Genomic DNA, 14433 nt, shown 5'->3' with positions numbered 1-14433 from the left:
CGCCCCGAGGGAGGTGGTGGGGGCGGAGTCTCTGAGTGCGGGGAGGAGGGCAGGGCTGGGGGCGGGGGGGGGGCGCTTGTGGGGGCCGGGACCCTGAGGGGGCAGCGCTGAGGGTAAGGGGCGGCTCCTGAGGGGGCAGGGGGTCGCTCAGGAGTGGAGCCGGGGAGGGACACGGGGGCGCGGAGTCGGGTCCTGGCCGAGGGGTGGCGACCCAGGGGGCAGACGTGGTCGGAGGGGGTAACTTGTGAGGGGAGGGGGGCCTGGAGGGGGCTGAGCTGGGCCGGGGGCGCATCCTGAGGGGAGCGGGGCTCCAGAGCCCGCAGGCTCGTTGTCCCTGGCCCGGCCCCCTCGGGGAGCCCTCGGGGAGGCGGGGGCCGGGGCGCCTCGTCACCGCTGCGCTGGCTGGAGGAGCCGCGGGCGCTGGGGCTTGGTCGGGGCCCGGTGCGGGCCGCAGGGGCCCGACTCAGTGCTGGCCCAGGGGTTGGCATCCAGACCAGCCCACGCACCTGCCGCGGGTTTACTCAGCCCCTTACCCCTTAATGTAGGGACTTGGCCGTGTAAGGATAGTTCTGTGCAGTGGGGACAATAGGTGAGAGCTTAGCTGTCCCTCAGCCCAGTCATAGCTCACTTAATGTATTTTGTTGCTTTATGGAGAGCAGGCACTTCTAATGAGGTTATGAAACGAGACTGTGTCGCAGCTAAGTCCCACCCATCTCCTGTGCTGCTGAGATAGGCCACCCATGATTTCATCCTGGGGAGATGGGGGCGACTGATGTAGCCCCCACCATTGCCATCCAGCTGCTCCAGAGACACATGCAGCTTCTGCTTTATCCGTTGGGTTAGGTGCCTGATAACCTTCAAGATACCCAGGCTTCTGGTCACTAGGAAAATAAGAAAGGCTTTTTTTTTTCCTCCTTCTGTTTATCCGGAGAAGCTCTGCTAAAGGAATTTGTGTAGCTGTGATAACTTCCTTCCAGTTCTTGCATTTTCAGCCTTATCCAAAGAAGATAGCTTGAGTGAGTACCTGGAAAACATTTCTGCTAAAGCCACGCTCCACTAAAACAGGGAAAAATCAGACAGTTGCCCTTCAGTTTCCTTCTGGTGGAAATAATTTTTTTGCTCCTGAAACGCGGTTAGAGATGTATCTCTATGTACTTAAAATAATGAAAACTTAAATCTGTAAAAGCCAGAGGCATGTCATTGTAAGCTCTGTAAAGAAGAATGGTCGAGCTTTGAAGGTGGTGTGCTGCTTTAAGGCAGCAAGCTTTTATTCTTAGTATTAGCACAGGCTACTAGGATGCTGTTTCTTAATGTCTCTTTCTTTTTTTTTTTTTTCCCTTCCATCCCTGAAATGTTTGTAAGGTTTTTCTTCAGTATTAGAAGAAGGATGTTAGATTCATAGGATGAATTCACCAGGGTGCTGAAATAAGCGGTATAGAAGAACTGATGAATTGATGCATTTCAAGTATTTTCTTAGTGCAAGTATGGAAACTGCCAGAATATTTTAGTCTCTCTTAAAGCCATTCTTGTAAACTGCTGCTTCGAGGGCAGTAGGACCATTGCACAAGTATTTAGCATTGATTTATTTATGGTGCTTTCAGTTAACCAGCTGCTGTTTCAACTGCTGTGGGATTCCACTTTGACTAAATTTTTTTTGTCGTTAATTGAAAAGAAATGTAGCTCAAAATAGTTTCAAAGCTTTTTGAATTAATGTTACATAGAAATAATAATAAATAATGTGAAAAAAAGTACACCAGATATTACACAAATGGCAGAATTGGTCGACTGTAGTCTGAGTGGGTCTCAATTTTATTTTTTGGGGGGTGTTTCTTCCAGTGAAGGCACAGATCCCCATTCAGCAGATTTAAATACATTGGTAGTAGGCCCTTTCACAGAATTCTCAAAAACAGACTGTGGAGCCTCAGATTTTAAAACCCCAAACAACCAAACCCCAGCAACACTATTCTACCTGTACTGTTTTGGATTCAGACTCCCTTTACAGCCCAGTCTACGTGTATGAGGTATAGTTAGGAATCTCTCATTTGTAGGAGTCCCAGCCAAGTACGAGGACGATTAAACAGCACCTGTTTGCGAGCACAGCACAGGCAAAGGAAGAGGTGTTGGTTGTGGAATGCTAGCCCGTTCTGGGGTGGTTTGTTAAATGAAGAAACAGAACGTGATTAAAGAGACAGTTGTTTCAGCCAAAGTCAAGTGTTTTAGAATAAGAGAGTGATGCTTAATTCATTATATATTCAGGGTAGCGTCATACTTGGGACTAAGATATGGAAAACTGTGACGTGGTGAATACTGTGCAAGAAATCCCTTCATCTTCTGCAGACTTTGATGTTGGAAATACCCAGAGCCCTGTCTGTAGCTTGAATTGTAGCAGGTAATGTGCTGAAGGAATTCCTAACCAATATTTTTATTATTTTTGTTTTGCCTAGTATGCTTTTACAGTAACGTTGTTACTAAGGTAAAATAGTGCGTAATACTCTGCAATATATTTTAGGGGTTTTTTTAACATTTACAGGTATAATCCTTAATGAGAAAAGCTTTACTGAAAGAGCTGTTTAAGTCTTCCTTAAAAGCTTAGGAACTTCCATTGCCTCACATCTCTTAGAATGGGAGGGGAACCTGTCTTGGACAAATTGTAAAGAGATCGTTCTTGGGGAAGATCATACATTATGTCATCTGTAGAGAACAGCAGATTAGAAAAACTGAATTGTTCTTCCGTTCCATGCCAAAGGTATTCCCAGTGAATGAGAAGGGCAAATAAAGACTAATGGCCTAAGCAAAAGGAGAGGTGCTTCTTGACTGACCTCTTAAGATGAGCACTGTAAGTTGCTTACTGCCCGTGTAACTTCTTAAAAGGAGGCAGTGGTCTTGGACTTTATAAATCATTGTTACACAGAAGCTATGAAGAAGCACACAGGTTTGATGGAAAGCTGTATTTATTGGCGTTTGTGCTAGTGAGGAGTAATATCTGTGCTGATCATGCTGTGTCTCTTCTTGGAAAGCTACTGTGTTTTAATAGTAAACTAAGGATGAAACATGCTGTGGATTCTTTGGGACTTTCTTGAAAAACAGCCTCATTCTTAGGACCTAGCAGTTTGGGTTTTTTTCAGCACAATGAGGGTCACAATGTAAATTAGGTGTATCATTCTTTTATGGCTGCATACCATATGTAGCATGTTATTTTGGCCATTATGTTGCACAACTGGCACAATAAATAATTGAAATATTTTTCCTCCTGTTTCACTAGAAGTCCCTCATCCAATCCTAATGGAGTTTCTGGTTACTCAGGGAATACCAGGTCCTCATTAAAGACTGGTTCTGTTGAGCTGCTTGCCTCCGTTATACAAGATATCCAGAACATTGGAAATACTGACTCAGAAATTGTGACGAACTATGAGGTATTTGATGTTAAGGTTTATTTAAAAAAAATATTGTATTAATGTATCAGCTTTGCATTTTGGAAGACAAATGTAATGATGATACAGTTTAGCAGTAAGATCTATATATGTACGTGCTTATTCTCTTCATGGTGGGACAAATCCTTTTACAGTGTATGAACTAATCATGTGGATGGATTTTATTGCAATTTTATCTTAGTATTTTACAATACACTTATGAATATTTGTTTTCAAAGTTGCAATACCTACAGATTGTAAGCTTTTGGACTGAAAAATGTAAACCTTTAAATTGTAGCACTTCAAACTGGACTGAAGTGATCCTGGAAAGTAGAAGTTTGCTTTCTACAAATGGCTCTGGTTTAGCTGAGTAATTTATTTATTCCATTTGTAAAGATGTGTGGGTGATTAGTTTGTTTCTAGATTTAAAACAACACAAAAATCATGATGTAGGTTCCATGAGCTAATTCTCTCAAACTTTTTTTAATGTTTTTGTCCCTTTTTATTTTAAATGTTACCATTATTTTTAGTCACCATAAGGAGCATCAGGTTTCCAAACCATGGGTTTGTTCTTGCAGAATTTTTGAGCTTTCTGGCTGTGGTCCATCAAAATGTCTTTTGACAGATGCTTAATTTGGGTGCTCTTTAACAGCTCCAAGAAAAAAATGTAGATGTCTGTCTCGGCACATGCGTTCTATGTCCCGTGTCCTATGCTTCACGTATCAAGCTCCATAAACATTAGCATAAAATATATGTTAAAATTCAGATTTTACTACATTTTAGGAACCCTATGTATTGAATTTTAAAAAAAATATTATCTTTGTTTTGGCTAGTTACGCATCATGGCCTTCAGCTGGATTGTTGAAGGGAAGAGTTTCTTATTGAAGCAAGTGGTTCACTGGACATAGGGATGTTTAATTACAAATTTTTAAATTGCCTATAATTTATTGAAGTGGAATCAACCTTTCCAAAATTTAACTGTACTTCCCTGCCAGCTGTTTCTACTTTTTAGACATTTGAATTTTTAAAAACACAATAATTCTTTTTCCTTTTTCATTTTTTTTTCCTAAACCAAACTTAAATTGTAGAGATGTGTTATCTTGCTCTTGCTGTCTAAAGGACTTTTTTTAAGTGTGTCCACAGTGAATTGTTTCCATTGCCTGACATGATAGGGGGCTTGGTGTATTGGGGGGTAGATAACCACAGTGCTGTTAGTAAACTTGCTATTATGTCAACACCGAAGTATAAGATTGCAAAACTGTTTTGTAGCTAGAGTAAAAGGTAAGAGATGCAGTATGACTGTGCTTTTAATTATTTTACTTTGTGATTTAATAGACAAGGTGGCTACAGTTGTTGAGACTGGTAGAAAAACAATGTCAGGAACAAATAGTTGCCCAGCAAGAGCAGTTCCACCATCAAATCCAAGTAAGTAACAATTTGTTCATGTAGGTAGGTTAGGTGGAGTGTTTCTTTTCTCCCCCTGCCTCCGACCCCAACCCTACCCCCCTCCAAAACTATGCACTCTTGACTTTCTGTAAGTATATTCAGACAGGCACTTAATGGAAGTGGATGACTGGAATGCCATTTACAGGATGCGTATTTGAGACAGCCATGGCTAATTAACAATGTAACTGGTAGGAACCATTTCAGAAGTGAAGATTCTTGGATTATTTGTTTTGGTTGTTTTGTTTTCACAAACATTTGGTTCAGAATGCCCACATGATACTTGGATTTTGTAGGTACAAGCTGTTTTTTATTAACTGTTAGACGCTATTGTTTCTAATTTTGAGACATTGTAGTTTTCATTAGAAAATGTTACGCAACTTCTCATTCCTTCATCTAGACAGTATATGGCATAGGAAAACATTCATTGTAATAGCTGAACACTATCTCACCCTTCAGTTGACCAGTCTCCTTTCTAAGATGAGACTGAAAAATGACCCATGTGAAGATTCACGTTTTCGCTGTACCATATTTATCCATTAAAACAGAGGAAATGTTTATGTATGTATAAGACAGTAATTCTATAAATATATAATGCTTAATATCTTCATCATTTTGGTTGCTGTTTTTCCCTTCCCTTTCCTGATGCCCTCTACACTAGTAGTAATCAGCAGTTCCTGAACTGAATTAACAAGAGGTACTGTTCTTTTATCCTATCTTCTGTTTCTTCCCCCTCATCTCCCCACCTTTCCCTGCCACCTTGTTATTTTTGTCCTGCCAGTGTTTCCTTACCCTTGTATTTCCTTCCTCTTACTGTAGTGTTTCGGTTCACTGGTTGCTAATTGTAGTCTTGACTAATCCATTGTGTTGGCTTTGCCGGTTTTTGTCTTTCTCAATAGGAAAGCTACCTCTGGAAGAGTTAGGTTTGTGGTATCAGCAGGGACTTACTAATTGCATGAATTGCCACACTAAATACAAAATCAACAGCTATGACTTACTTTCAGTTGTATGAGTGCATTAGATAAAATAGATGGAGCTATTCCAAATTAAACTGGTATGCCAGTCACCTAGTGAAAATACTGAAGTACAGGCAATTCAGCACATTCTAGTAAAAACAATAAACAACAAAAAAAAAAATCTACTATTTGGGGTTGAAAAGCAAGAGGCTGCATTAGCACTGACATGACTGAGATAAGGCTTGCTCTGTGCTGTGTTTCAAGACCAACTGTGCTTACAAAAATACATCTTCATCCATGTGAAAATATGGATCAAAAGACCTTGAGTTCATTTTGGAATCGGTGGACTCAGTCCTTGGCTTACATGATTTATACAGTAGCAAGAAAAACTGTCACCATCTGTGGATCATCCTAAGATCAGACTTCATTGAAGAGGATTTTTGTAAAAAACAGTTACCTACAATTCCCAAACTACAGAAGTGTCATCTTCTTTTTCCCAGGTCTTTTATTCTCTTGGAATTACTTGTAACTATGCAAAGAGAAGTAAAAATGCTGTTTAATTGGCATAGTAGCCTTTCTTTCACTTTTCCCACACAAGGTATTAATGGCAAAGATTAAATGTCAGCAGAGAGTCTGATCATAATTCCCCCCTGCTCCAGTTCTGTTTCTTTCCTTTTGTTTTCCCTTCTCTACCTTCCTCAACAATGTTGAATCACAGAATTAAAAAGCAAATGATGGCTGCAGTCATGATTGAAATCGTTAGCACAACAAAATACTTTGTTATGGCAGAAAGCTTCATCGTTGTTTTTTGTCTTGGTGTGGATTTTTCTTTTTAATAGAAAGATTGATTTGAATTTGTTAATTCTGTGCAAGCTAATGAAACATATGGGGCTTGGTTCTGACTAGCGTTACACACAGGTTCCTCTGAAATTCAGTCTTATTTTTTATTTATTATTTTAAGAGAACAAATTACCTTTGTTCGATTTGTGCTTTCCACTTGCTGTTCATATGTGAGTAATGTACTGTAGTTCTGTGAAAAAAACATTAGTAGAGTTCCATGTTCTTGAAATTATTGCAAGTTCTCCGCCCCACCCCCCACCCCAAGGGAATTAGTTTGATATGTGTTCTTGAAAACAACCAGATACTCTGGTCTTGTAAGGTGTAGTAAGAGTTGTGCGCTGATGCAGAGCTCAGTAACGGCAGTGTAACGCTGCAGCAGTGCTGATCGCTGGCCAAAGGACATAGCTATGGGCTCCAGCATGAAGCCTTTTCATAGCCCTTGACAAAAGCACTAGAAGTTTCTCAAAGCTGTTTTCGGTATACCAGTGCACAACTGTAAAACTTAACAAAAAAACCAAAACCAAGCCCTCTGTTTCTCTCATACACTGAAATAACTCTTTGCCGATCTTGTAGACTGAAGAGTAACCTGTTAAATCTGGTGATCTAGTTCTAGGTTTGCTCCACTCCATCAGATACCAAAACAGTCAAAACGTAGATCTTTGTATTATATGAACCGCCTAATAACATATTAGCTAAATGAGTTATTTTAAAGTCAAGTTTTATGCAAATAATCTTACAGAGGTACATTATTCCTATTAGTTTAATTGAATAATGGTTTATACTTCCATTAAGGCATCCTTGCAATCTTTAAAAATGTGTATCCAAGTTATAACACCTTTCAGACCTAAATTTAGCAAAAGACTTTTGTCCATTTGTAATTACATCCCTGGGTAGTTTATTATTTCTTTAACTGGCTGGTAGGTACCTGTAGTTCTGAAGGCACGTAGTGAATACACGCATGCATGTTTTTTTTTACATTAACAAATGACTACTGGGACCTGTAATTCACTGCATGGAATGAGGGATCGTTACCGTGGACATTTTACTGTTATGCACAGTATGCATATCTTTACTTTATGCATGAGTTGTCTACACAGTGAAAAAAATGAGTTATTTCAAAGAAGTACTCTAATTCTGTCGCTAGTAACATGAATTGAAGATGCGTCAAAATAGAAATGAGATTTCTGGCTCGAGCTCATAGGAATTTTGCTTTTTCTTTCTGTAGCTAATTCAGGATGAGATAAGGCAGTTAGTGAAATTGCAGACCAGCAGTCGGGGTGCCGGCAAGAACAGAAGTTTGCCTGCCAAGCTTCCAGACACTTTTTCATCGCTAGAAAGTCAAATGGGGATGTGTTCTGAAATCTCTGGAGAGCATGAGTGCATTGTTAGTGAACTTAGATCTAACGAAGCGGAAAGTCAGCCGAATACATCTGATCTGCATCAGGAATGTTTTGCAAACGATGCTTCGATGAATAGTGGGTATGGTACGATTTCTGCCTCTGGGCTGACCCCTAGCAAATCTAACGACATTAGCAAGTGTACGAACTACATGGAGAAAACTTCGCAAGGACAAAGTGATGGAGAAGTCTTGCAAAGTGTTCAAAGTAAAAGAGAACTTTTACCGAAAAAAGTAGAGGAAAATTGTTCGTCAGGAAGGAATGATGGTTTAGTTTTCCCTGCTGAATTTGAACATAAAGTTGACGAAGCTCAATGTGGAAAAAAACCCAGGTAAGGGATAAACTTCCAAACATGTTAATTTATTGTAGGTGGTCCCTAGTCAGTAAACAGCTGTCGGTAACTGGAAACATGTACAAATTGAATGGAACATCTTGCCTGTAAGAGATACTCTGCTGCTTGGCAGATCAATTTATTTGTTTAGCCTGATGTTTCTGTGTGATGCTTATCTCTGTCTGCAGCATTCATCTGCTGTACATACATTGGGAAATACATGAAAATCTACTTTCTTCTGCAAATATGAGCCAAGACACAGTTTGCATATAGTGTTTATCAGTGCACCAGAATTTTAGGTGCCAATTACCAATTTTATATGATTGATATTTTGTTGTTGTGCTCAACCAGTCTTTTTTGCCAGCTTATATGCATGCATTACAGTAATAAATTGTATCAGACAACAGCCAAACATGTTTGAGTTTTTCTGCTGTTTTGTTTTTTTTTTTTGTTTGGTTGATCTTTGGTTTGCTCTATTCAGTAGGTGGTTGGATCTACCAAGATTGTTTTGAAAGGTGGGCTAGCTGTTTTGGCAGTAATGCCGACCAAATATTGCTCCAGTTGCACAGGATTTAACAGTGTATTTTGCTCTCCCTGTCAGCCTGGACTGTAATGCAGTGGCTTCATGCGGTCATGAGCAGGATGGTAGGTCTTGTGGGCACCATATTGCCTGTGAGTCCCTGATAGTAGTTTGTGGAGGAAAAAAACAAAACATTCTCGCTATTGGAAAAAAACCCAAAGAATCATGAAGATGAATTTGCATTTTGCTACTATGAAATAAAATGCAGAGCCAGCTCTCGTTAAGAGGATTTGGTTTGGAAATGTGTTGTCTCAGGATATAGGGTGCATCATTACCACACATTGATACATATGTTCTCTTCCTCCCTTCTGTTGGGATTTATTCCAGTGTTTGATTCATGTTGCACAGTTCCATGGGGTGGGTACCGGGTAACTTAGAGCTGGAGAAACTCAATTCAAGAGTGTTTTGCAGTTTGAAAAACCTTTCTAAGCCAGTTTTTGAAATAATTAACGTATGGCTTCTTGTCCTTTTTATTAAAAAACCTCAAACAAACAAACAAAAAGGCCAGTTTTGTCTTTGAAATTGCATTCTGCTTTGTATTGTGAACCCAGCTGGTGGGAAGAAAGGGTTCAAACCAAAATTAAATAGTCCAGTTAACCCAAACTGTGTTGTTTTTTTTTTTTTTTGGGGGGGGGGGGGGTTAGTGTTTGCTGTTTTAAATTTTTAGTTGAAACCTTTTTTCATTCTTTCTAGTGTATGTCCCAGTCTGGGACAATACGTAGTTTTTTATAGTGTCACTTTTTAATAAAATGGGAAAATTTTTTCACATCTGCCTCTAAGAAAAATTTCAGGATGTCTCTGTTTCTGTTCTGCCTTTTCCCCTGTTTTGTTCTGTATCTTGTTTCAATCTTTCTTACCTGCCGACTGAAGAGAATCTTCAAGGGTATCCTTAGTGTGTCTTAGCTGCCATCATCTTTACAACCAGACTGGTTTACACAATAAGAAAATGCACTGCATTTACATTCCAGCTTAATTTTGTGGCTTTAATTAGTATCTGCTTGAACAGACCAAAAAATGGTTATCTGGCCAAAAAGATAGAGTTCTTTAAGAAAAAAACCAAAGAATTTCATAACAAAGTAGTAAAACCATTTTGATTATGGATGCAGTTCATTAGCACCTTTCACTTTCAGTGATTTGTTTGTGTTTTGGGTTGCTGGTGGTTTTTGTTTGCCTTGGGAAAAAAAAAAAAGTGCCCCAAAACATCTCCACATCCATTACTTCATATTGTTCCTCAAAAATGCACAAAGGCAGTAGAATTTTGGGGCCTGTGTTTCACCTTGAAGAACAAATTGGTGTCCCCACTGAAAAGGGCACCTGTACTTAAGGTGTATGTGTGTGTTTCTTACTGTCTAGTAAATCTTTAACATCGTGGGCACAAAAGTTGAAACAAAACCAACCGAAAAGAATAAATGCAGACAAAGTATGTGTGAACTCTATGCAAGAAAATGAGCAAGCAAAGAAATTACCACTTGAGAATGTAAGTCTCTTTATTTTATTATGTTTCTCTAATTTTATTCTTGTCACAGGTGGTTTTCAGATTTATTGTATGTTCTGATTCAGCATATGCTTTCATACTCTGCTTTAAGCATTGCAGTAGTGGTTCCCATTCACATGTGTGAAGTGTTGTGGGCAGAATTGACTTCTTGGATCATTCGATACTCATGTAGCTATTTCGGTTTTTGTTCCTTGCCTCATTTTTGTCTTAACTCACCCCAGTGGCACATGTGCTTTCCTTATAGAGATAATAGTCATAATTCCAACTGAAGCTTCAAGTCATAGTAATTTATTGTGCCCTATAATTTTTTTCAAGGATCCTTAATTTCAGCTGGTAATGTCTCTCTTAGCGCACAGAATTCTTTGTGTGTTATTAAGGCATTAGCCACTTTGTTCAGGACAAACAGTATTCTTCCAGATTGGGATTTTAAATTGCAGGGATTTTTTTGGTTTTGTTTGGGCTTTTTTAGTGTTCTTAGCAGTCATTTATGCTAAAATCCAAACATTTTTTCTTTTTTTTTTATTGTTTCCATAAGAATAATACGTTCTTTTATGCTTGTGTGTGATAATGATTTGGCTAAATTGAACTACTCTAAGCACAGTTACAACACTGGTTACTAAAAGTAAGTAACCCCCATAATAAACACTTAGGAGATCTAACTGGCTCTTTAGAACCATTTGTAGTAACTACTGTTGCTGTGACTGCTGAATCAGCTCAAAATGCTTCTTTTGAGAGAATTTGGGTTCTCACTCCCCCATATTCTTGGTTAATAATTATGTATGTCCATAAATCTGATTATTTTGGGGAGGGAAGTTTAATCACATACAATAGTTCGGATCCAAAAGGATGTTATGCAACATGATTGTAGGAGTAATCACCATACATACAGCGATGAAGTTTTGGATTTACTTTCAGTATATTAATTGTCATAACCCTCTCTCCTTATACTATGTTTAAGGAAATAATTCCTGAAACTCTGTGAATGGCTTGACCAGCAGGAGAATAGGAGAACTAGCAAATACAAATTGCTTGATTCAAGGCAGGGTTGTTTTCTTTCCTGTGGTCACTTTGAGAGTGACCCAGAGAGCGTAAAAGTAGCTGTTGGGGTTTGCTCTCTTTAGTCTGCTAAACAGGATGATCCTCTAAGGGGATATTTCAAACCATGAGTCAAATTTATCTGTTGTGGCTTGTTTCTTTTCTCTCTCTGCTACAGGAGGGTGCCTAAGGAAATTAGTGCCAGAAACTCAGATTTTGAAAATACTTTTATCTTTCTGTTCCTCTGTAAGAATTCAGTTGATACTCCTTCATTTTCCTTTCTTCCTCCTTAGGCAAAGGAGAATACCTAAATAAAAACATTAAGAGGGACAAAATAGCCTTGAGGTGAGATGGTACTTCATGCAAAAACTTCAAAAGCTTTAGTTCTGATTTTTTTCTTACTTCTGTTAACTCAATGGTTACTATCCTGTTTTAGTCCTCAGTTGTATTGTAATAAATTTACCAAGTAGCATGACTGTTAAGCTGCTGTCATGGAACAAAAAGCCCTGAGTACAGTAGAAAAGAGCAATGTGAGATGAGAGTTTTAAAGCTATCTGCCCTTCCTCAGTTGCTCTTGTATCACTGTGTTGTATCAATGACACTTCTTCCTTTGATGAAGGAAGAGGAGAGCTGTGGCAAATCTTAAAACTATGTCATTTTTCCACCCCATGTGTTGGTCCCACTATTTTCAAAGTTGTTTCTATAATTAGCTGGGGAGGTTGCTTAGAAGGTTTGGAGTGATGGGAAGAAGGGTATGTAGGGTCTTGTCTGTCTGAGATGATGGTGTTTACCTCCAGATTGCGGCAGGTGGAGTTGTAACAGCTGAATTTAAGAAATTCCAATCTTAGGATGAGGAAAGAGTAACACTTAATTGGTAAATCATCCCTCTATATACTTGCATCTCTTAAGGAGCAAGAAAGTTCAGATGACTGTCAAAAATACGTATTTTTGTAACAGTTAAAAATGCTCCACAAGCAGACAGGCACGTGACTTAGAAAATATTAGTATCTTTTAATTATGTGGCTTAGCTTAGTTCCCCTTTTGACTGTGATTGCCCTGAATATAAATAGTATAGCTTTGGGTCAGGCCATGTAATTTAATTTCTTTGCTTAAGCAGACTAATAACACTTACATGCAATTTTTTAAAATTATACCCTTGCTTTTTTTTCCCTTGCTTTGTGATTTTTCCTTATAAATTTGTTTTTCCTTTGTAATTTTAGACAAATGTTACTGATGCTGCTTTGCCACCTTACACTTTTTACCTCAATCAACCGAACGAAAGTCCGAATTCCTTAGTGTCTGAAGCTTCAGGTATAGTTCATTTCTTGTACTTAAATTCCCTTTTCTTTTGAATTCTCATTTTTTTAAAAACTCTTGCTGGACTGTATCTCCAGTAAGTCTGGAAAGGCGAGGAGGTCTTAAGCACTGACAAGCTATTAAAGTTGGATGTGGTGTAATTCTGCTTTTCTTGCTCTTGCGTTTCAAACTGATGGTAGCTCCTGTGTATTGGTGCTGGTGGATGGTAGGACATGCAGCAATTTTTTTTTCCTTTTCAAATTTCTCAACATTTCAAAGCTGAGATTTATGTTTAAAACTGTTTCGTAATGTAATTACTATTAAAATTGTGATAGGCTATCAAATGATCTTTCAAATATTAGCATCGTTGGTCTAGTAATCGCAGGGGTGGATGGTAATAGAGACAGAATTCCAGTAAAGCAAAGGGCATGATGCAATAATTGTGTGAATAGACAAGGACAAAATAATGCAGTGTATAATGTGGTGATTCTTTAACTAGCGGGAGGAGAGGTTGCTTTTTTTGTGTTTTGCTATGGTTTTGCTTTTGTCGTTCTGGGGGCTGTGTGTGAGGGGTGGTTGTTGGTGGTTTTTTGTGGGTTTGGGGGGGTTGGTTTCTTAGGTCTTTTTTTGTGAAAGCCAAACAACTAATTCACATATTTTGATTGTAACAGGGTGGATTAATTTCAGTAACAAACAGGGGCACAGAGATGCAGCCCTGCAAACTCTGTATATTTGTTGCTTCTTTACAACCCATTGAGAGAGGGAGATGTAAAGAAATTGAAGTGGGATTGAGACTGTATCTGTTCTTCTTGTGCCATCCCTCTTGGTGCTGGTAGTCTGCCTTTTGCATGCTGTTCAGTACCAAACAAAAGAGTTTATAGTATCAAGTGGCTGCCTAGGATTTTTTCTTGGGTAATGTAAGTTTTAAGTGCTGTACTGGAATCATGAGAAATACAGGTTTGTGGAAAATGAGGCCTTGTCCCTTGAACACCAAATAGTAAATCTACATGTTCACTGATGTATAGGTTTTCTTACTGGTGCTATGTGATGTAATACTGCTGCTGCTTGTGCTTTGCACTGAGATTTTTGTTAACTTCTGGTAACAAATACTTTAGTGAGATCCTTGAGCAATAGATGCAAATAATTAATACAGCATTCTTGTTAGCTGACAAGTAACGTTTTACTAATGGATTTGGGGATTCCTGTTCTATAACCATGAGCTTGATATTTTAATTTTTTTTTTCCCTTTCAATGTTTCCTCTTATCAGGACTTTCATACTGGAAATTAGATGAAAAGGAGTTGTATCACTCTTTACCAGAGAATTTCAGAAGCGAGTTTGCTGGCGTGTACTCCACAACAGTATCACCAGACCAGGTACATGTTTTACAAAACTTTGTACATGCTTTAAAATTTGTCTCATAGTTGCTTGTCATCTTTGCTTTCTTCTATGATGGAATCAGCCCTCCAGAAGCTAAGTTTTCTGTGAGAACGCTTTTGTTAACTCAGTCTCTCACACTCCGTTCCTTCATTATTCATTTACCCCACTAACGTCACTTGGAACGTATTGACTTCCTTTTGTCATTTAAAAGAAATTTTGTCTATAGGAGGTGAAAAGAGACTAACTAGCATGTTGAAGGTGCATGTGCCTC

General features: G+C 38.9%; 1 protein-coding gene across 9 annotated transcripts in view; it reads left to right on the top strand.

Annotated features, from left to right (window-relative positions):
• The window catches only part of MPHOSPH9 (M-phase phosphoprotein 9), a 31682-nt gene that overhangs the window by 344 nt on the left and 16905 nt on the right, over positions 1-14433 (top strand). For 4 of the 9 annotated variants that reach the window (XM_055794515.1, XM_055794514.1, XM_055794516.1 and 1 more), the window contains exons 2-8: positions 2257-2389; positions 3263-3413; positions 4746-4835; positions 7875-8377; positions 10311-10434; positions 12708-12798; positions 14052-14158. In XM_055794515.1, the coding sequence (XP_055650490.1) occupies positions 2283-2389; positions 3263-3413; positions 4746-4835; positions 7875-8377; positions 10311-10434; positions 12708-12798; positions 14052-14158 (1173 nt within the window). In that variant the 5' untranslated portion in view covers positions 2257-2282. Of the gene's footprint in view, positions 1-64; positions 114-659; positions 1017-2256; positions 2390-3262; positions 3414-4745; positions 4836-5514; positions 5551-7874; positions 8378-10310; positions 10435-12707; positions 12799-14051; positions 14159-14433 lie in introns of those variants that run through there. The other 5 variants (XM_055794511.1, XM_055794512.1, XM_055794513.1 and 2 more) reach the window with 5 other exon arrangements.

This window comes from Falco peregrinus, chromosome 2 (genome assembly GCF_023634155.1).
Source record: "Falco peregrinus isolate bFalPer1 chromosome 2, bFalPer1.pri, whole genome shotgun sequence".
In the NCBI taxonomy this organism is placed as follows: Eukaryota; Metazoa; Chordata; class Aves; order Falconiformes; family Falconidae; genus Falco; species Falco peregrinus.
The sequence above is the reverse complement of the archived record's forward strand: the minus strand, read 5'-3'. Positions and strand labels throughout refer to the sequence as shown.